We start from the raw sequence: 22,274 nt of genomic DNA on the forward strand, positions 1-22,274 counted from the left end.
GGATGTTAATCAACCACTGAGCTATAAGGGCTTTTACAATAACATAATATTATCCACTTTGAGCGGATGGGGATGTTAATCAACCACTGTAAATAAAATATTTTTGCCCCCATGCAGGATTGAACTACGGACCTTCAGTTTACAAGACTGACGCTCTACCACTGAGCTATAAGGGCTTTTATCCTTGGGGATGTTAATCAACCACTCTAAATGTTTTTGCCCCCACGCAGGATTGAACTACGGACCTTCAGTTTACAAGACTGACGCTCTACCACTGAGCTATAAGAGCTTTTACAATAACATAATATTATCCTTGGGGATGTTAATCAACCACTCTAAATGTTTTTGCCCCCACGCAGGATTGAACTACGGACCTTCAGTTTACAAGACTGACGCTCTACCACTGAGCTATAAGGGCTTTTATCCTTGGGGATGTTAATCAACCACTCTAAATGTTTTTGCCCCCACGCAGGATTGAACTACGGACCTTCAGTTTACAAGACTGACGCTCTACCACTGAGCTATAAGGGCTTTTATCCTTGGGGATGTTAATCAACCACTCTAAATGTTTTTGCCCCCACGCTCTACCACTTACAAATATTATCCACTAAACTGACCCTCTACCACTTACAATAACATAATATTATCCACTTTGAGAATAAAGAACATAATATTATCCACATAATATTATCCACTTGGGGATGTTAATTAACCAACGCTCTACCACTTACAATAACATAATATTATCCACTTTGAGAATAAAGAACATAATATTATCCACATAATATTATCCACTTGGGGATGTTAATTAACCAACGCTCTACCACTTACAATAACATAATATTATCCACTTTGAGAATAAAGAACATAATATTATCCACATAATATTATCCACTTGGGGATGTTAATTAACCAACGCTCTACCACTTACAATAACATAATATTATCCACTTTGAGAATAAAGAACATAATATTATCCACATAATATTATCCACTTGGGGATGTTAATTAACCACTGTAAATGCTCTACCACTGAGCTATAAGGGCTTTTACAATAACATAATATTATCCCCACACGTATCAATAGGGATGGTACGAACCTTTAGTTTACAAGACTGCTCTACCACTGAGCTATAAGGGCTTTTACAATAACATAATATTATAATATTATCCACTTTGAGCATAAAAAGATCCACTTTGAGCATAAAAAGACCACGTATCAATCAACCACTGTAAATATTTTTGCCCCCACGCAGGATTGAACTACGGACCTTCAGTTTACAAGACTGACGCTCTACCACTGAGCTATAAGGGCTTTTACAATAACATAATATTATCCACTTTGAGCATAAAGACCACGTATCAATGGGGATGTTAATCAACCACTGGGGGATTGGTACGAACCTTTAGTTTACAAGACTGCTCTACCACTGAGCTATAAGGGCTTTTACAATAACATAATATCCACTTTGAGCATAAAGACCACGTATCAATGAGGATGTTGATTTATTTACTGACGCTCTACCACTGAGCTATAAGGGCTTTTACAATAGTATAATATTATCCACTTTAAGCATAAATACCACGTATCAATGGAGATGTCCAATTTATAAAATTTATGATGTATTTACGAACACACTATAAATTTTACAAAATGTTTTTGCCCCCACGCAAGATTGAACTACAAACCTTCAATTTACAAGACTGATGTTCTACCACTAAGCAACTTTACAATAATATGATATTATCCACTTTGAGCATAAGCTCTCATGACCTTACCTTTTTTTTTTTCCCAAAGGATTTGTTCCAATGGAGATGTATTCCTTACCTATAAATTCATGATCAACCCCTTAATTAACTAATGTGTGACTTCTCTCTCAACAATCTTCCCGTCTAACAAAATAAGTCTCCTCTAAAGCCTATGGAGCACTCGAATAGTCTCCCCTTAATCGAGGCTCGACTCCTTCTCTAGAGCTCTCGAACAAAATACACCATTTGTTTAACACTTGAGTCACTTTTGAATACACGTTCGAAACACACACTTCTTTGTTCGAAAGAATACTATTGACATGACGAAGTTAAGGGCATGACTCTGATATCATGTTAGGATTGTGAGATCCCACATCAGTTGAAGAGGGGAACTAACTATTCCTTGTAACAGTGTGGAAACCTCTCTCTAATAGACTCGTTTTAAAATCGTGAGACTGACGACGATATGTAATAGACCAAAGCGAACAATATCTGTCAGTGGTGAGTTTTGACTGTTACAATTGCATTCTAGTCTTAGTGTATGTCATCGTATTTCCAACTCTAATATGTTGTCCTACATCGTGGAGTCTGTTCTCTATTATAGATAACTACTAGGGAAGTTGACCTAGCTTTAACAGTTTCACAATGCGAATGTGTCATACGCTATGTGGTCCCTTATCCTCCTCATTTTACTATAACATGTCTGCTATATCCTATAGACAACGTAATATTAACTCGGTCGTAAATACTCACACAAATATACACTTAAAATTAATTCCTAAACATAAGCAAGTATAAAATGGGTTTATCCAAATACCTACTACGTGTGTTGATGTTCTCTTTTTACACTAAAAACACTACTAACGCGCTCCAGTTTCTCCTAAATTTATCTGAAATGTCCTACAAGAGAAATTAAGAATGTCTTTGAAGTTGGATTGAAAAATGAGAACGAGCGAGAAACTGACCCTCACACGTTGTTGTGCACTCCCATGCATGACTTATGTGTCACACAATCGCACTCTTGCAATAGCAAGACAACGATTGTACAATGTTTGTTCTAACCGATCGAACAAGTCAGCCTTGTGAAATTCAAACTTTGCGGACAATATCAGTGTATGTTCGAGTCTTGAATCATGTTTTAGAGAAATGTTTTAGAAAATGTGAGCGAGGAAATACGTTAAAAATGATTTTAAAAAAGGTAATGTTATATGCTAAAAGCTAGTAAGAAACAACAACGACCTTGATAGAATATAACTTGGATATCAACGTGTGTTCGAGTCTTGGTGACTGATCATTCGCCCAGCATTAACACAACAAGAAATTTAAAGGCCTATCCAATAGACTTTACCTTAATCTGTAGCTTAAAAGTCTCAATTAAAAATTTTACTAAAATATTTATTTATTGAAATATATCGTGTAGAACTTATTTTCCAAGCAAATCCTTCCATTTTGGACATTTGAGATTGCGTGTAAATAAAAATAAGTCATAATGAAACTTCAAGCAATTATATTATGTAATTAATTATTCAATAAATAAACTATTTTTTTAAAGGACAATTTGGTAATTAAATATTTATTTTTTAATTAATATTTAACTCAATTTTAACTGGTTAAAACTTTACACGGCTCGCTATTAAACTAAAAAAATTATCAAGAGGAAAATTAATAGAAAATACATATAAACTTCAATTTATCCTATTAATTATTGTTATGATTATTTCTCTAATAATTAATTTTTTTTAAAAAAAAAACCTTATAGGTCTTAATTAAAAGAAAGAAAAGAAAATAAAAAGGACTGCTTGGTGAAAATTGAATCCCCCAATCAATTATTGGGTAAAAAACAAACTTACCAAGCAGTAAAAAAACAAGGTGCAGTAAAAAAACAGTGAAGAAGAACAGAAGTGGAAGATCAGTCATCTCCGTGAATGTACCAACAAAGAAGCATGGTGGCGCAACGGCGCAGTATGTAGACACGCGCGCGCTGCTCCTTCACCAACGCCGCGCACCGTCGTGAAAATCCATGTCGCCACCCTGTTGATCTCTTCGCCGATTCCATTTTTATGTTTTTCTTGATTTCGGTTCTTCCTTTTTGCAGCATTGGACCTAAGATATGAATCCACCCACGCTTTTATACGCAAACGCTGCCGAAAATATAAATAATAATAATAATAATAATAAATAAATAAATAAATTTAGATCCTAGTGGGAAATTCTCTTTATGTTAATGCGTGTGAATAGATGAAGTGGTGGATCTGAAAGGAACGTGGGGAGGGGGGGGGGGGGGGGGGGGGGGGGGGGGGGGGGGGGGGGGGGGGGGGGGGGGGGGGGGGGCACGAGGGGAATTGGGAATTTCAAAGGGCGGGGAAGGACAGGCCTTGGTTTGGTTGGGAAGTTTCCCTCTTCATCAAACGCAGCGTTTTAATGTATCAGTTTTTAGCCAGCTGTGTCTTGATCCTTGTGATTCGATATTAATCTTCCTCAATATCTTTATATATGGAGGTGGTCAATTATTTTATTTTTTATTCATACAAAATTCTTCATTATTTGCACGTTAAAAGTTGTAACTTCGTTCGGAGAGAGTTATTGTCTATCGTTAGCCTCTATGGTAGAATCAGTCGTAGACCTGATAGGTGGTGGTTTACCCTAAGCAGATGTCAACGGTTTGAGTCCACCTTCAAAGACCTAACCCAACCCCTTAGTTCAAATCTTATCTAAATTGAGATAATAACCAACTAAGTCATGCCTCTGTGTGTCTGTGTGCGTGTATATATGTGTGTTCATTCTCTAAATTGCACATGGGCAAGCTTGTAGGTTGTTTTGGGAACATTGTATAACAACCTTAATGACACAAGCTTGGGTTGAGCCTATCTCCATTACTAGAGAAGTCTTATGATGCGGAAACTCCATGTATAGTTTTGAAGCCGAGTTTTTCTAACAATAGGGCTTAGGTTTCGATATGATGATTCGTTTAGGTAGGGCAACCGGCCTACTATACGGACGCCTATAGAAATTAGTGGTATATATATATATATAAAGAGAAATCTTTCTCCACTCCCTCATTTCTCAGTCATGCATTAAATGAATATATCTAATTACAACAAACATCTATTATACATCATCATTTGACGTTCTAAACATAGTTTTTTTTTACTGTTGAACAAATTAAAAAAATGTGATCGGTATATTAGTCATTCGACATTGTATTAATTCACTCAAGACCTTAGATTCAATCCATGCAGTGTCATTTATTCTTTTATTTTAATTTCAAAATTGATAGTGAATTAGTCTTTTTTTTTTTTTTTTTTTTTTAATGATATATGTAACTGAGATACATATACAGTCACGAAAGGTTGTCAATTCAATAAGATATTATATATCATTAAATATTATCGACGCTTTATTGTGCATATATCAGGAATTCCAAGACTAAATAAGTTCACTCGAACTTCACATTATCAGACTTCCTACGGAAGTTTCGGCAATTCTCCACTAAATTCTTTCTTTCTTTAAGCTTGTTCAGCTTCACTAAGATAAATGCAAGATCCAATTTAGATATTCAGACATGTTGTTACACCGTATCCTGATTAATATGCATGCTATGCCTATCAAAAACTTTGTCTAAAAGCACAGAAAAAATGCATGCCCTAAATCAATGACAAANAGGCGAGGGAAGGGCACAATTAGCTCAACCAAACTCTATAAGCATAAGACAAAGGAATTATTAAAATTAGGTTTAGGTTAAAAATTAGTTAATTAAAGTTGGTTTGGTTTTAGCTATAAATTTTGAAATTTTCAAACTCTTTGTAAACTTTTTAAAATGTGATTTTTGATATTTTCTTTTATTTATTTTTTAAAATGTAATGGACGTGATATATACCAACATGATTTTAAATAAGGTTTGGGTTGGATTATGAAATTGATGACCTGAAAAATTCGAACCTGAGTTATGAAATTATTTGAGTTGAATTTGTTACATGAAAGTGTCCCACCTTCGTTAAGTTAGGGAATGATCATGGGTTTATAACTTAAGAATATACTCTCCATTGGTTTGAGGCCTTTTGGAAAGCCCAAAGGAAAGCCATGAGAGTTTATAAAGTGGACAATATCATAGAGAGTCATGTTTGTCTTATATATTATTTAGTTTCATAATTATTTTTTATTATTATTTATTATCTAAATTCGAACAATTGGGTTAGGATATTATGGACCCAGGCCCAACATTACAAACTCAAGCCCGGCCCATGAGTATTACAACCGAAGTCGGTGGCCTTTTCCTTCAGGTTCCGAATGGCGCCATTACGAGAGTCGAAGAGGATGGCGGGAAATGGAAGAGAGTTTGAGAGGCGATATTTGGCGAACGGTTCTTTTTTCCTGCCGGGAGGGAAATCCGGATTCTTATATTGTCATCGGAATTGTTTTTCTATTTGGAGATTGTTGATAGAAGAGCGAATGGTTTATCCTTACTGCTTTCCAGCATGTCGCCTTGTTGCTGTCGGTCTTTTCGCGAGAGGTACGTCATTGAAATTGCATTTCCGTTTGATGCTAGTGTTTGTAATTCGTTTAAATGTAATGATATATTGCAATTGGCGATCGGTTTCTTGGAAGTTGATTGATGGTTCACTGTGAACTCGTACTTGCTTCTTCTTAGTTTGAAACTCATAGGTTGCTAATGTTACGAAAATCGCGCTAGTAAGTTGCTTCTCTAATTTAATTGGAAAGATATTTGAACTAGTTTATCGATACAAGAACTGAATAGGCATGTTTTGAAGTGTAAACTAGGTGTATGAGATCACAACCTGAAAGAGGAATGTACCAATTTATTATAGATGCTAAAATCTTTACCAAGGTAGTTTTTGCTACTTGTGAAGTCTTAAATAAACCTAGATTCGGTGTACTCTTCTCTGTTGTCTCGAAGCTCGTGGTCAAATACATTTTGTTAAAGATGCTTCCCTTCTCGATTCTGCTCTACACCTATCTACTACTCACGATCTACTTTTCCAATAGAACTAGCGAACTTGGATTTGCAGCACGTTCTGTCGCATTTTCTCAAAAACCTTTTAAAAACTGGCCAGTTTTGTATTGTCGTACAGTTTGCTTTTTATAAAATTTTCTGTTGTCTCGCCAACATATTTCTTTATGCCCTTGTTTGTTGTTTGAACTTAGCTTACTATCATTGCTGCTATGTCCGTTTATGTGCTCCTAAAGTTGACGTGCAAGTATAATTTCCCACCTTTCGCGATTCTGATAATCACAATAGTTTTCTCATTAAATGATTAAATAAACCATCACGGGCAAGGCAAGAACATGAGAACTGGCTTCCAATTAGAGTGGCTACATTCCAAAAATAGAAGTGGCCTTAAGATTCCCTCTTAACCGTTGGCGTGAGAAAATCCCCTGGGAATGTCTACTTGCCCCAGTATGTTTTAACCTCACTAGGAACCATTGCAATTTCTGAGGCTCAGTTAAATCTTGTACGAAGCTCCTTACCGTGCTTCTGTGATTGCTCGGTTGGTAAGCTGCATGTGTGTGATATCCAGAATGTCGAGAGCTGAAAATATAGTTACTGGGGATCGGTTTTTCATATCACCTATTGGTTGCATGCTTATTTGGCGTGTCAACAAGCTACTCAGCAGCCAGTACTCAACCCTCCTACGAGACTGTTATGATATTTGTTTCAGTAACTTATTTGTCCTTCTTAATTGCTGTTTGTGCAATCATTTAGCTTGCTTTCCCCGCTAGTGGCATTGGCAGAGATGGGTCCATACTTCTTGATTATGCAGTTTCGTCTTTAAGTCATTTATACATCTGAAAATCATTAAATTTGAAGTAGCATCTGTCTTGAGTGATGCTTAGAAGTTAAAAGTTAACTGACAGTGAGCAGAGAGCAGGTTCTTTGTCTTCCCCTTATCATCATTGGTGTGGTCTAGATAGCTATGAGAGGGAGAAACTTCCTGCTTCATATTCCTAAATTCTATGTATCCTTCTAATTTTGGCTTGTAGAACTTGACAGTGACAGGGGGGAAGCGTCTACTTTGTTAGGTACGAGGCCAAGATTGGGCAGATAACTGGAAACTGTCTCTCTCTCCCTCAATCTGATTTCTCTCTTTTTTAAGGATAACTTCATTTTATTGAAAGTATGAAATGTACAAGAGAGGCAAAGGATGCCACAAATTACATAAGACCGTCCCAGTTATCTATGAGAATTTTAAGGCTATGGCCACATGAATCAGGAGAAAATTTACACCAAGAGAAGCCAATATAAATCAACCGAAAACTTTCTCGATAGTAAAATCTCCATGGTCTCTACGGAAAACATGGGGCTGGGTAATTCAGTAAGATGCTGTTCATTTGATCAAACCTTTTTGTCCAATCTTTTATGGAATATTTCCATATTTTTGTGATGGCATTTATATGCAGATAGCTTCTAGAACTATTGCTGCGAAATTCATTAGTCAAATATTAAGCTGAATTGTAAACGCCAGTCATTATACAACAACAACAACAACAATATTAATAATGACAAAGCTAGGCACCGTTGGTCACATGCAGGCGTATATCCCCATTTTCGAACTTTGGTAGTACATACTTATCAAGTGATCTTCTTTGATCACGGAGTTCACTCAGATTGTGGGACTCTGTCTCTCACACTATTCTCTTTATTCTTTTGGAAATTTATTGTTTCGTAATTTGCGCTTGGAGATTCCAGAATAAGTTACATATGGGAATCCCATGGGTTGGGTATTTGGCTGTAAATATGGATGTCCGTGTCTAGTTCAAAGTCTGGGCTAAAGTTCTGACTTTTCACAGGAAACAGATTATAAAAACAGAGTCAAATGATCGTGGTCACCAGAAAAGCTCAAGCTGGCATTGACTCGGTTAAGGGAAGAGAAATCGTGCTCATCCTGCACCGTGACTCGCTCCCAAAGCGTCCAACTACAGAGGTATTCTTTCTAGAAACATTGAGAAGTAATATATTCTAGAAATATATGCATATATTTTTTTGCAGACTCTATTCTGGAAATCTCTTATTCATTTTATTATAAGCATTTCCAGAGAAAGTCGAAAGCTGCCTATTTCTATTCATTGTTTCAGTTTTCTAACTGCTAAGTGAGGGTTAGGATTATAGGCGCCAAGGAGGCAGTTGAATTACCGATTTTAGTCCATGATTTAGTTTTTTTTTAGTTGAATCTTAAACAGGCCAAAATGCTGATTTGCTAACAAATTTTATGGACTGAAACAATATATCTATAATGGTTTTGTGAAAAAAAAAAAAAAAAAATCATCTTAAATGCAGATCATATAACCTCATACTTGTTAATCTATTTCTCGATAGAGTTGAAAAAAATAGGTAAAATATTTGAGTTCGATTAGAGATAATATCTTTTAGGAGTCTAAGTTCACTACCCAAAGAAATTGTATTCTTGTTTTTTTACTTTCAAATTTTTCTTCAAAATTTTTAAAAGGTAAGTTAAAGAAATTTACACACATTATAAATAATACTTCATTCTTCCCTCCAACCGAACTTATGATCTCACAGTTTAAATTACTTTTTAGAAACTTGAATTAAATCTACCCCATTTTTATAATCTATTTCATACTAAAATGTGTAATTATTTTACAAAAAAATAAAAAAACAATTAAAAAAAAATCTCTGAATTAGTTGTAGTAAAAAGAAACTAGTGTCAGCATACAAGTTGACGTGACGTAAACCCTAGATTCCTTTAATTTGACTTATTGACCATAGAAACAAATAGAGTGAAGTGAATTGAAAGGAAAGCGGCACTTATCAAGCAATAGAAATTTCCTAAGAAAATGTTTGTTGTTTCTTTTTTCTGCCCAGTTATGATAACATTTTGGCTTTTTATTTAATTTCTGAACTTTTAGAAATATATACTTAAAGACTCGTAGTGTTTAAAATTCTATAGATCGTGAGAATATGTGTGTATGTATATATAGGAATCACTACTACTTTCTACAATGATATGATATTGTTCACTTTTAGCATAAACTCTCTTGTCTTTGAGCATTCTTAAAAGGCTTCAATCAATAGAGATAGTATTCCCCACTTATAAATTTATGATCTTACACATTGAACTCAGTGTCAGTCATCTTTAACAAGAGGTCAACAATGAAGATTTCAATAGAAATTAAGATATTAAGAATTCAATGTTACATTTGTAAAATTAATTACAAGCATTGATCCATAAAATTTTTAGAAAAAAAATTATGAAGATAAAGAATATATTTAAGCAAAGTTTGTTGATGCTTTGGCGTTGCGAAATGGTATATGAGCTTCTTCGCCTTCCTTCCACTTTCATCCAAGTCCTGTTCTAACAAACAATGAAAGAAACATGTATCACACTTCACACTACACCCAACCCAACATTACTTACTAATGGGTTTCACACAATGACATCTTGCTTACCAATTCTGCTCACTTCTATAAATTAAAAAATACATATACATACATTTAATAAAAAAATAAAAATAAAAAGTAATATTTGAAAATTAATTTTTAGAATTTGACTATGAATTAAAGTATTTTCTTTAAAAAAAAAACGATATATATGGTAGAAAAAAGTAGGAAACCAGCTAATTTTTTAAAAAAATTAAAAACTAGAAATTTAATGCTTAATATTCGAAGTTAAAATATTTTAAAAGACATTTTAAACTAAAAAAAATCGATATGATAGAGACCGTTTCTCACTTTATTTTCTTAAAAGGTTAGCTTCCATTCAATCTACGACTCCTGCAATCAGTCTAGATCACTGGCACCTACCAGGGCTACTTCTGTCTTTTTAGCAACTCTATATATAAACAAATTTAATTGCGTGCACAGTTTTTTTGGTTTCCATTTTTTTTAATATATATATCAATAAACTAAAAGAAAACTGTGCTCTTTCTGTGGCTTTTGATTCTTCCTGAATTGTCGTGCCTGCCAGCTTCACTTGAGCGTGGCCGTAGAGAGTTCAAAATTAGATAACCTTTTTCCATGGGGGAAAAGTGGGTGATTGATTTGAGGCGCTCAAATTCCTGTTCTGTGCAGAAAGGGAGGACGATGGGTTTAGGGAGTAGAGAGAAGAAAATGAATTGGAGGTGGATGGAGGTGGTTTCTCTCATCGTTCTTTGCATTCTGGGGTTGAAGCCTACCTCCATTCAAGCTGCCACAGATCCATCAGATGGTTAGCTGCTTCTTCCTTTTCACTTTTGCCTTTGTTTCTACTCTTATTGTCTTTGCGTTTCTTCTTTACTTCCACATGATTAGATTCTCGCAATAGCTGTTTATTTTCTGCAGTACATTACAGTGATTCTTCTGATGTGATGATTTTTGTAGTGCTTTGGAAAGAAATTGGTTGTTTTTGACGGTGTAATAGATTTGTGAGACTTTTTAGCGATGTGGATATTTGATTACTGATTGCAATCGTTACTCGCACTGCTCGAGTGTAGAATTTAATGATTTTGTTGTACAGCCTCTGCTTTAAGAGTTTTGTACACCAGCTTGAAGTCGCCCCCTCAGTTAACCCAGTGGAATGCTAATGGCGATGATCCATGTGGACAATCATGGAAAGGGATTACTTGCTCTGGCACACGGGTTACAGAAATGTAATTTTGCCAACCCTAATTTATTATGCTGTTCATGTTCCCATTCAATATGATGTCTGCTCTGATGAATGGTTGCATTTTGATTTTGTTAGAAACTTGTCTGGCCTCGCTCTCAGTGGATCGATGGGATACCAACTCGCAAGTTTGACATCGTTAACCAACCTGTAAGGTCAATAACCTTGTTGTGAACTTCAAATGGTTTCTTCTCTGCGTGTGATTGATGTGGTTAATTCTATGATGCTGCAGAGATATGAGCAATAACAATATTGGAGGCAATATAGTCTACCAACTTCCACCATTCCTGCAGAGACTGTATGATTCATATGCAACTTCTGTTCTGGGACTTTGTTTTTGTTCTTGCTATGTTTTGCATAAAATTGTGAATTATCCACAAGCCAAAGCTTCCGCTACTTGCTAGGAAATAAGCCTAACCCTGTGTTCCGAAGGTCCGAAACTATGTACATAAGATAGAGATTGTGTATGGCCACGAAGGAAAGTTAATAATAAAGGACAGAGAGGTTTTTCAACCAAAAGAATACAGAAACAAATTTTTCTGATGAAATGATCTCCCAGAAGCTTAAGCTTGTGAATTGTTTGAATGGCTTGTAGAAAAAATGAAGCATACTTTGAGTTCAATAATGGCATTTGTGTTTGATGACTACAACTTCTTCTATCTGCAGAAATCTTGCTCAAAACAGCTTCACTGAAGGCATCCCTTATTCCATTTCACAGATGACAACTCTTCGATACCTGTAAGCAGTTTTTCATGGTATGTTTGCTTTACAGAGAATTTAGCTTTTATTGATGCTTTCCCTTATTTGTTGAAATTGTAGAAATCTCAGTCATAATCAGCTTCAGAATCCATTGATTGATATGTTTGGGCAGCTTACTTCCCTATCCACATTGTAAGATATCGTCCCCTACTTATTCTATACGGATTATGAGAATCGAACGGCTGCTGAATTGAGCCGACCAAATAATTTTCAGCCGAGACTATTTTAAATACTCTCCATTCAACTCCTGTTTACATGTCTTATATTGACATTTTATACTTGGTGGGCCAAACAGTTTTGAAACTTTTCTTTCACCCTGCTAAATTCTATGCCCATTTTATTTAATGACATTTCATCTATAATTGGACAAATTGAAATGAGAAATTTACAATAATGCCCATCACGAATTGTCTTCTCACTTGCTGAAAAATATTTTTCGAGACAAAGCATGAAAATGTTCGAATTTATTGTAGCCCACCTGGTGACTATCTATTCAAATTTCATATTTCAATCAGGGATCTGTCTTTCAATGCTATGTCAGGCGAACTGCCTCAGAGTTTTAGCTCGCTTTCGAGCATCAGCACTATGTAAGTCTTCACCGAATTAGTTCCTATGGTACTGACACCTTAATTAGTATTGTTTTTTTTTTTTTTCTAATTCCATTGGTTTAACTTTTAGGAATTTGCAAAACAATCAGTTCACTGGCACAATTAATGTCCTTGCAAATCTTCCTCTTGATAACCTGTGAGTTTAAAGCATTTTAAGTTAACATGGAAGAGATGCATCTTTCCCCCCCTCTTATTGAATGTATCGGTTTTTATTTTTTAAGGAATGTTGAAAACAACCGTTTCTCTGGCTGGATCCCTGAGCAACTGAAGAGCATCAATCTTCAGTGAGTATATCTAATATTATCATTGCCTGGTATATATACATGTATTTTTAATCAAATACAGGTTATTACTCCATAAGACTTCTATATGATTGATGATTTTATCAGGACAAATGGCAACTCCTGGAACTCAGGTCCTGCACCCCCTCCTCCTCCTGGTACACCTCCAGCAACTAGAAGGAACCGAAGTCACGATTCTGGTGGCAATAGTCCATCAAATGGTGGTTCTGGTGAAGGTCAGAAATCCGGAATTAGTAGTGGTGCCATTGCAGGAATTGTCATCTCTGTGCTCGTCGTTGGAGCTGTAGTAGCATTCTTCATTGTTAGGAAGAGATCCAAGAGATCATCATCTGCAGACATTGAAAAGCTCGACAATCAACCCCCGCAACCTCATCAAATGACTCCAGCACAAGGTCATCTTATACATTATTTTTCATATTCTCTACATTTCTTGTAGATTTTAGGGTGTCATACGGCTACATTTCAAGTTGGGATTTTATGCATTAAGACGTACGTTTAACATTAACCAATCCTTTGAAACATTGAAATGCAGAAATAAAGTCCGAAGAAACTTCCTCTACATTTTATCCAACAACATTTGATACTTCTGCTGCAATTAATCTCAAACCCCCTCCTAGTGATCTTCATAAATCACTTGATGAAGACGACTTTGCTAAAAGAGCTGTTGTCAAGAAGGCTAATGCAGCTCCTATTAATGTAAAGTCATATTCAATAGCAGACCTGCAATTGGCTACGGGCAGCTTCAATTTTGAAAATCTTCTTGGTGAGGGATCGTTTGGACGTGTTTATCGGGCTGAGTTTGATGACGGGAAGGTTACTTCCCAACTCAATTCTTCATATCAGACTAAGTAGAGAAAAATATAATATCTACTCATCCTATTAGTTTTCGTAATGTTTTGCAATGCAGATTCTTGCCGTGAAAAAAATCAATTCGGCTGTACTACCTGGGGACTTATCTGAAGATTTCACCGACATTGTTTCGAAAGTCTCCGAGTTACACCATCCCAATATAACCGAGCTCGTGGGTTATTGCTCAGAGCATGGGCAGCATTTGCTTGTGTATGAGTTCCATAAAAATGGCTCGCTTTATGATTTCTTGCATCATTCAGACGAATACAACCAGCCACTGATATGGAATTCTCGTGTTAAGATTGCTTTGGGAACTGCCCGTGCACTAGAGTACGTTGACTCCGAGCCTTGTTAAATTGACTCTTGAATTATACTAGGTTGCGAATTTTATCCTTTTAATTTGATTTCTATCTACTAAGCAAGTTCTAGATTCCGGATGAGTAATTTCATTCGAGCATGGACCTGAAGTATAGGTCTAGTGGGAAAATTGTTGACGATGTTTCTCATTTGTTCGATAGAATGACGGTACTTATCGAGAAACTTTTCAGGTATCTTCATGAAGTTTGCTCCCCATCAATTGTTCATAGAAACATCAAGTCTGCAAACATACTGCTGGATGCGGAACTCAGCCCCCACCTCTCTGATTCTGGACTGGAAAGCTTTGCACCAAATACAGATCAGGTCAAATCTTGAACTTGATGAATCTTTCTTTTAGATGCTGTAACAGTGATCAACTCATACCTTATAACGTGCAGGCACTGGATCACAATGCAAGTTCAGGATACACTGCCCCCGAGGTCACGATGTCTGGTCATTATACACTGAAAAGCGATGTCTACAGCTTTGGAGTAGTCATGTTGGAACTGTTGACTGGGCGCAAACCATTCGACAGGTGAATTTGTAATGCACTTCAAAAAATATGTTTGGTCTTGGGAGTTAGTCGACTTGCCATTTGTCTTCCTTCATCTTCTTATCATACTTCCGTTTTGATTTTGTTGTCATTCAGTTCAAGATCAAGGACCGAGCAATCTTTGGTTCGATGGGCTACACCCCAGCTTCATGACATTGATGCGTTGACCAAGATGGTCGATCCAGAACTCCATGGACTATATCCAGTTAAATCCCTCTCCCGATTTGCAGATGTGATTGCACTTTGCGTCCAGGTATAACATATTTCTGTGATGAAGACTCGGTTTCGTTTCAAATAATAAGTCGTACTAATCTTGTGTTAAAGTTCTGGATGATTAAAGCGACCCTTTGTCTATCTTACGACAGACCGAACCAGAGTTCAGACCTCCAATGTCGGAAGTGGTGGAAGCATTGGTTCGACTTGTGCAGCGAGCTAACATGAGTAAGAGAACATATGGAAATGACAATGCAGCAGCGTCTCCCAGAGGAGGGGGGGACATGGGTGGGGAGGATACACCATAAACAACACTTCTTTATACAGAAAAAGTTGGGAGCTTGTGTTAATAATAATGTTGTCTGTAAATGGCGATAATAATGTTGTCTGTTCATATTACAAAGAGAAGGATGATGTTAGGTGTAGAATTTGATAGAAAATAGGATTAGAAATTGGTGGAGATTTATTCAGTTTGTTGTACACTTCGCTGTTAACTTCAATTATTTTGTCTCCTATTTAATATGGTTGACAAAGCTTGTTGTCTAATTCAAATCTTACGGTTCCTCATATTCTTCATACTAATTCTTGACTTTGTGTTTGTCATATTTGGTAGCCCCCATTACAATTTCTCAAGCGTTTTGTTTATAAATTTTCAACGTTTCAATGAATTTCATTGAAAACACTTTTCAATAAAATGATGGAAAGCACCAAACACATACTTTTTCTATTAAATAAAAAAAAAGAAAAAACCAATTTTAATTATTTTGTGAAATACTACAAACCATTTTCTAACCCTTCATTCGAAATTCCTACTCTACTATTCTTGGCATAAATGGATTCCTATTCTATTATTCTTAGCATAAATGGAATCAAATAGACTAATTTGGGTGTTTCCTTTTCTATTATTCTTATTAGGATAAATGGAATTAAATAGACTAATTTGGGTGTTCGGTGGAGTTCCTTTTAAATTAACAAAATTAGAAAGATGGTGAATATGGCAAAAATGTTGACAGGAAACTACCAAAGCAAAGCTTCTTTTTCTCATCAACAAAAATGGCAAAGGATGATGATTACCATAAAAATAGCTAATTGGAAAATTAGTTAATGGAATAGGATGGAACACTTATTTGATTTTCTATATTTCAATAAACAAAAGGCATTTATTTTTGGTACCCTGTTTTTAAAAATAGAAATTGAACACGCCATTGTTTTGGTTAAAGTTAAAAAGGGGATTCACGGGAAATTTGGGGAAATGGAAAAACAAAAGATGTGTTTTAAGTAAAAGAAAGTATAGAAAGTAAAGTTAAAGAAAATAAAGCTACTTTTGAAAAATACGAATATAATAGAGAATAGATGATGTTCACATTTGAGATTGAGAGGGTACAAAAAAATTGTATTTTTGGAAATCAATCAGGACCAACTCTATTTTCCAAGAAACCAAGAAGTAAAAAAACAGAAAACAAAATTGTTGAATCATTTAGAATATGTAGTGTGGTGAGAGGTAAAATAAGTGAAAGAAGAGGGAGGTCGGGGGACAAGCAGGCTTCATAGTAACCTCAACATTTGTTTTCCCTAAAATATAAATGTTAGATCAACATAGTCTGTTTAATATTTCAAATCAGATGAACAAAATAAGATATGGCGCAAAGATGAGCTAAGATTAACCAAAAAAGAAAAAAGCTACTAACCAGTGTGGGATCTGGTGCCAACCACATTTCATTTGCAAAAAGAAGAGAGCACGAACTTGTGTTGTTCGTTCGTTCGTTTGTTTGTTCAAATTTCTTACTAAGACGGATCCGATTCTTTGTTCCTGGGGATGGATAGGATGACACTAGCCCCAAGACATTAAAGGCCACCAAACTGGGGAATCAGGCTGTCCACTTCTCCTCCCTCCCCTCCTTTTATAATGGAAGAACAATGTAAATTCTAAGACGCATAACATACCACTAGTCCAAGCATATGTTGGCTCAAGCTTATTTCATCTTTCGTGATTTTCTTCCATAAATCAATCTCTCATCCCATGAATATCAATCAAAGACCATCTCCTTTGTTTGAATGTTGCACCTTCTTTTCCCCCATCAGAAAATGGATGGGGTCTCGCTCATCACATTTTATCCTTGTACTTCAAAACATTATTCATGTTTAAATCAAAGATCTTGCATATATCTTTAATTGTAGTAGTTATATCACCAGATCCCTCCATCTGGCTCAGAAATTTGTCGAGTTCCTTTGATGGCTGCAGATCCTAGACACCATTAACATAATCCAAGTAAGAGTGACTGCAGTTTTATGCTATGCATAGTCTATTAAAAGCAGAAATACAAGGATTGAACTGAAAAGAAAAATAGACATCGACCAATATTTAAACATGGGGCGACACGCAAATGAGGGAAAGAGTATCTAACTCCACTCAGAGTAATAGTCAATCTTTTCCTTCATAAAGTTACAGCTTGGGATAACCAAGATGCAAAATGAATTATCCATTTCATTACCGAAGCACTCTCTATGCAATAGGCACACCACTGATCGGTAAAAAGATATGTTATATGGAAAATTATCGGGTTACCAAAAATATATTTTTCCAATTCCAATCAGGAATATAGGTGTAGATCTACTAATACCTGAAAACATAAAAATACTTTATACTTACCAAGGTTGAACCTGGATGTTGTTGGACTGTGTTCACAGTTTTGTTACCATCAGTGGATGAGTTGCACGAATAAGATCTATCAGAGACCAACTGAAGAAGTATTTCACTTCCCTAAAAGCGTGTATATTTGCATACATTTAGAAGAAAAAAAAAAGGTGCAGAAACATTAGATACATGTAAAACTCATATACAACTAATTATAAAACCCCAGGGTCAAGTAACAACTACTAAAAAAATGATGTCCAAAAGCCACTGACAAAATCCAGTATAGAAGTACCTTTAGGGCTCGCCAATGAGAATATGTGCGAAACAAAACCCAAAAGAATGGAATATTTGGCAGAGGCAAAATCTACGTAAGACAAACCAGGATAGAAGTCAAGAGAAGACATATAAATGTACTTATTAAGTAAAAAGGAACTTAAAATGTTGCAGTACATGTTGTGTCAAAAGCATAACATCAACATGGTACAAACAATGCAAGAAAAAAGTGTGGCTGATATTAAAAAATAGACACAAACATACAGTAAAGGCACTTGCTAATGGAAGCAACGAAACTGAACCATAGAAGTGTTTCTTGTGGATGGCAGTTCCCCTGGTCATGAGATACAGAAAGTTCACATCAATAAGGGGCATAGTTCAAACTTTTGCAACAAGAAAAGCTTCCTGGAAACAAAAAGGACTTGAGATGATATAAGCTTTCTATCATGGAACCACAGAGTAGTAGTATTGGACGCTGAGCTGATAAGGTCCTATTATGACTGTGATTCACGACTTGAAAGAATAATAATCATGGATTCTAGGTGTAATGTTGAACATTGCTTCAAAGAAAAAAAGAATAAAATGAGAGAATCGCTAGTTAGCTTCAACTCGGCAGATGGAAAAGGGAAAATGCACCTGAGAGCAATATGCCTTAACCTCCTACGAACGAGCCGTGGATTCAAACTGTAATGTCGCAATACATCAGGGAAATAACATAACAAATTGTAATATGGTGAGGAAATAAAAAAGCCCTACTAGGTTTGGATTCAAGTAGCCGAAGAAGAAGAAGCAGGCGCAAGCGCGAAATTGTTATATCGACGATTTTAAAAATAACAAAGCGAAAGAGATGAAACCTGGATGGATATGCTATTTCAACGCTCGTAACATCTTTAGTTATTGACTTCAAGAATATCTCAGACGGCTTAACTCGAGATAAGAGCTTCAATCCGATCCTACAGGAAGAAAATCAAGAGCGTATTAGTTAATTTCACTAGAAATGTGCCATAAACGAATAAAATCGCATTGGCGAGACTTCACCCGTGAAGTTTATTCTTAAACGAGCCATCAGGAGCCTTCTCCAGAGCAGTCCAAGCTTTATTCATCTGATAAACGGAACGTCATTGTCAACGCCATGTTCGACAGGATCAAAACAAATACCAGCAGAAAAAAACAAAACAAGACGAAACTGAAAAGAGCATGAAGGACCTTGAACGAGATGAAATCGGTAACGATTTCCGCATTGCTACTACTGGTACTGCTGGAGAGAGCGTCGGATTTGGAGGAAGAAGGCGAGGATATTTTGGTCCAGAGATCTTTCAAAGTGGAAGGAGTCTGAGTAGAAGCAGAATCCGAGGCGGCAGGGTCGACGGATCTGCTGAAACACCAATTTCTTCCTCTGATTGGAAACACCACCAATCTGGCTCTCATCGTCACAAAATTCCAATGGAGAAAATGCTTGGTTCGCACACAAATTCCCTCTCTCACATAAACCCTAATCCCTGAGTAAATTAGAAAGAAACCTGATTACTCTGATCCGAATGAGGAAACTATCGAGAGAACTGAACGAAATGAAAGTTGAACGTGCTGTTGCGAGAATTGCAAAAACGCAGATAGATGAAAAATTCGGCCGGATCAGTTTTATTATTATAAATCAAATGTTGAATTCCTAATTTGCCCTTCAATTTTCATCTTCTTTTCACTTTAACCATGATATTGAGTATTGAAGTAGAAGTCTAAGAGATCAGGGTTTTTGGTGCTCAATATCATGGTTATGCTTGTCAAAGGCATGTTGCGTGTGAAGTCCTAGTCATGCTTATCCAAAACGTGTTGTCTGTAGCTGCATGCCCGTTTCAAACCACTTTTACTAACTTTCCTGTTAGATAGGCATTTACTATTATTGTTGTGTCAACACCGAGGTATATGACTGGTCACAAAAATCATGTCTACACGACTAAAATGTCCTAATGATATGAATCAACCACTAATCAATTGCATATACGTGAAGAAGGAGTCAAAGAAGATTTAAGTATCAAATCAAAAAAAGAATAGAATGACAATAAATATCAGGTAAACATTGAATGTACTTTCTCAAGGGGTTCGTAATACAATCAAGCTAATTCTGTAATGAGTCGTCTTGAGATTTGAGAGTAACCATCATAGATTTCAAGTTCGACTGAAGAGTTATTCATTTTTCTAACTAGCTCTTGGTTGAAATCATTTGTTACTATCGATCTATATCATTACAACAATTTTAAAAAATGTTAAAAAATTATATTGGGCTTTCTAAAATCCAAATGAACTAAAAAATAAGCCCGGCCCATATGTAAAACTTGCAGGTCCATGAGAGCCCAAATTAATGGACCAGCAAAACCCAAGTGATCCAACCTTGGGCCTACATCAGCCCATCTAAAAGGAAACCCGAGCCCAAGAAGACTGTGTTGCAGTTGATGGGACCTCCTACGTGGGACATGGGCATTAAATGGGCTTACCAAACGATTCAGGCTTCTTGGACAGGCAGTTGGGCCCAATCCTTTAAGGGCCTTAAGCGGCCCACTTGTGGTTTGGTAAAGAGACAAACAACTCCCGAGGCATAGCCACTCAATGTTTTTTCAATAAAGATAAATAAATTGAAATTCCATCATTTTATTCTATTATTATTTTCAAATATTTTTAATTAATTAAATAATTATATATATATATATATATATATATATAAAAGTAATGATTTTTCAAGCCATTTAATTTACCTAAGGCTATAAATAGTATTTGAAGTCATAGGGTCATAATTGAGGTGAGTGGGTGGAGTAAGAGAATGGCAGAATATTTTGGTCTCAATCCCTTCTAATACTAATGATGCCAAACACAATAAATTAATTTTTAAAATTTTTATTATTCTTTTAATTAATACATAAAATAATTTAATAAGATTAATGAACGTCCACAGTAGTACGATGTTGTCACGGTAAACATAAATTTTCATGGTTTTGTTTTTGATTTATCATTATGAATTGGATCTGAATAGGTTCTGGTGGTAATGATAGTAATTTGTACTTGAATCGGTGGCTCATAGAGGGTCTCGTTTAGAAAAATACGTCATGTGGGTTTTTTTACGATCTGGGTGTTGACGAATCTCTCGATTACACAATTTCATTGCTCGAACTTTACCCATGTGGGACTTTAACGACCCTTTGAAAGTGAGAAATTAAATATTTTTTTTAATCAATAAATCCTATAAATAAATAAAATTGGTTCCTATAGGAATGATGAAAGGAGATAAATTGGTAATAATGATTGAAATAAAACAAAGAGAAAAAGATTGCTTCCTTAAAACGAAGACAACATAATATATATAATTCAAAATAAACAGCATTATTTAATCATTAAATTTTAATAATGATTAATTATGAATGAGCATAGACAAGATCTCTTTATAAGATATGTGATTTTATTACATATTAAGATTAAAGTGGTTTTACTGAATTTATTCTGCAAAATTTCCAAATTATCCATTTTAAATAAATTTTTAATAAATACCCAATAAAAAAAATTAAAAAATGAAAACACAACGGTTAGAAATTTGAATATAGGTGTGAAAATTAGGAAATAAAAAAAGTTTTTTTAAATAAATAATAATAATTTTTTTAAAAGAAATTGTAGGTGAAGGGGGTTGGTTCCATGTGAGCGTGCTGGGTGAATGGGCCCACACAAATTAATGGTTTTTTTTTTTTATTTTTATATAATTATTTTTTATTTTAAAAAAGCTTTTGTCTTAGTTTTACTATATAAAGTCTACACAATAGTTATTTATTTATTTATTTATTTTGATAAACAAATAAAAAATAAAAAATATATATTTTCTCTCATTTTTGTCGTCGTATATTTAACTTAACGATCCACAAAGTTTTAGGGTTTAGATAAGACGGTGAAACCTTTAGTATGGTAGATAGTATTGTTAATCATTCAAATGTAACGATGATGTTCCCTGTGCAAGAATGTTGATTTGTATAGTGATCGAACACGAGATTACTATGTAAATAGAGATATATTTTCCATTGTCTAATTACCTTATTATCTCCTTCAGAGTTGAATGGTTAGATACGTTTATTTTGAAAAGTATTAATTCAGTGTGCAAACTTATAATTATATTAATTAGATTTTTGAATTATTTAGACACTCAATTTTTTTAAAAAAAATAGACGGTTAATCATTTAAAAATTGTTGATGCATTTGAAACAAATTTTTAAGTTTGAACATGTATTGACTAAGGTTTTTAAAATTGGACCTAACGTATAAATTGGTAAAATTTAGTGTTTTAATCAATGTTAATCCTTAAATGTAAAAAAAAAAAAAAAAAAAAAA

General features: G+C 35.1%; 2 protein-coding genes and 5 non-coding genes across 8 annotated transcripts; 1 reads left to right on the top strand and 6 right to left on the bottom strand.

The window, feature by feature from the left end:
- Positions 1-104: 104 nt before the first annotated feature.
- Positions 105-176, bottom strand: TRNAT-UGU. The gene has a single exon. It is a non-coding gene; the product is annotated as a tRNA-Thr (tRNA).
- A 41-nt stretch (positions 177-217) lies between these two features.
- TRNAT-UGU lies at positions 218-289 on the bottom strand. Its single transcript has one exon. It is a non-coding gene; the product is annotated as a tRNA-Thr (tRNA).
- A 57-nt stretch (positions 290-346) lies between these two features.
- On the bottom strand, positions 347-418 carry TRNAT-UGU. Its single transcript has one exon. It is a non-coding gene; the product is annotated as a tRNA-Thr (tRNA).
- A 41-nt stretch (positions 419-459) lies between these two features.
- Positions 460-531, bottom strand: TRNAT-UGU. The gene has a single exon. It is a non-coding gene; the product is annotated as a tRNA-Thr (tRNA).
- Positions 532-1,243: 712 nt separating this feature from the next.
- Positions 1,244-1,315, bottom strand: TRNAT-UGU. Its single transcript has one exon. It is a non-coding gene; the product is annotated as a tRNA-Thr (tRNA).
- Positions 1,316-10,642: 9,327 nt separating this feature from the next.
- Positions 10,643-15,553, top strand: LOC111494418 (protein STRUBBELIG-RECEPTOR FAMILY 7-like). Of its 2 annotated transcripts, XM_023144362.1 has the most exons (17): positions 10,643-10,931; positions 11,220-11,352; positions 11,445-11,516; positions 11,599-11,664; positions 12,033-12,104; positions 12,186-12,257; positions 12,641-12,712; positions 12,804-12,869; positions 12,955-13,017; positions 13,123-13,427; positions 13,568-13,848; positions 13,943-14,214; positions 14,433-14,565; positions 14,640-14,776; positions 14,891-15,047; positions 15,160-15,352; positions 15,384-15,553. In XM_023144362.1, exons 1-16 carry the CDS (start codon positions 10,742-10,744, stop codon positions 15,313-15,315), a joined length of 2,247 nt encoding a protein of 748 aa, XP_023000130.1. In that variant the 5' UTR covers positions 10,643-10,741; the 3' UTR covers positions 15,316-15,352; positions 15,384-15,553. The 2 variants fall into 2 exon arrangements, with proteins under 2 accessions (XP_023000130.1, XP_023000129.1); XM_023144361.1 differs by having other exon boundaries at positions 15,160-15,553.
- A 1,094-nt stretch (positions 15,554-16,647) lies between these two features.
- LOC111494421 lies at positions 16,648-19,527 on the bottom strand. Its single transcript, XM_023144365.1, has 8 exons — positions 19,122-19,527; positions 18,954-19,018; positions 18,770-18,868; positions 18,552-18,599; positions 18,180-18,249; positions 17,935-18,006; positions 17,658-17,768; positions 16,648-17,252 (listed from the first exon to the last, which is right to left on the bottom strand). The coding sequence occupies exons 1-8, from the start codon at positions 19,341-19,343 to the stop codon at positions 17,112-17,114; spliced, it is 828 nt and encodes a 275-aa protein (XP_023000133.1). The 5' UTR covers positions 19,344-19,527; the 3' UTR covers positions 16,648-17,111.
- Between the last annotated feature and the right edge of the window lie 2,747 nt (positions 19,528-22,274).

This window comes from Cucurbita maxima, unplaced genomic scaffold (genome assembly GCF_002738345.1).
Source record: "Cucurbita maxima cultivar Rimu unplaced genomic scaffold, Cmax_1.0 Cma_Scf00020, whole genome shotgun sequence".
Classification (NCBI taxonomy): domain Eukaryota; kingdom Viridiplantae; phylum Streptophyta; class Magnoliopsida; order Cucurbitales; family Cucurbitaceae; genus Cucurbita; species Cucurbita maxima.

Excerpts from the sequence above, each read along its gene's own strand:
- LOC111494418 (XM_023144361.1), top strand. The coding sequence starts at position 10,742 with ATGGGGGAAAAGTGGGTGATTGATTTGAGGCGCTCAAATTCCTGTTCT. Across the intron at positions 11,665-12,032 it reads CCACCATTCCTGCAGAGACT|AAATCTTGCTCAAAACAGCT; the intron begins GTATGATTCATA and ends TTCTATCTGCAG. Across the intron at positions 14,566-14,639 it reads TTGCACCAAATACAGATCAG|GCACTGGATCACAATGCAAG; the intron begins GTCAAATCTTGA and ends TATAACGTGCAG.
- LOC111494421 (XM_023144365.1), bottom strand. The coding sequence starts at position 19,343 with ATGAGAGCCAGATTGGTGGTGTTTCCAATCAGAGGAAGAAATTGGTGT. Across the intron at positions 18,600-18,769 it reads GAAATAGCATATCCATCCAG|TTTGAATCCACGGCTCGTTC; the intron begins GTTTCATCTCTT and ends GCGACATTACAG. Across the intron at positions 18,007-18,179 it reads CATTAGCAAGTGCCTTTACT|ATTTTGCCTCTGCCAAATAT; the intron begins GTATGTTTGTGT and ends TGTCTTACGTAG.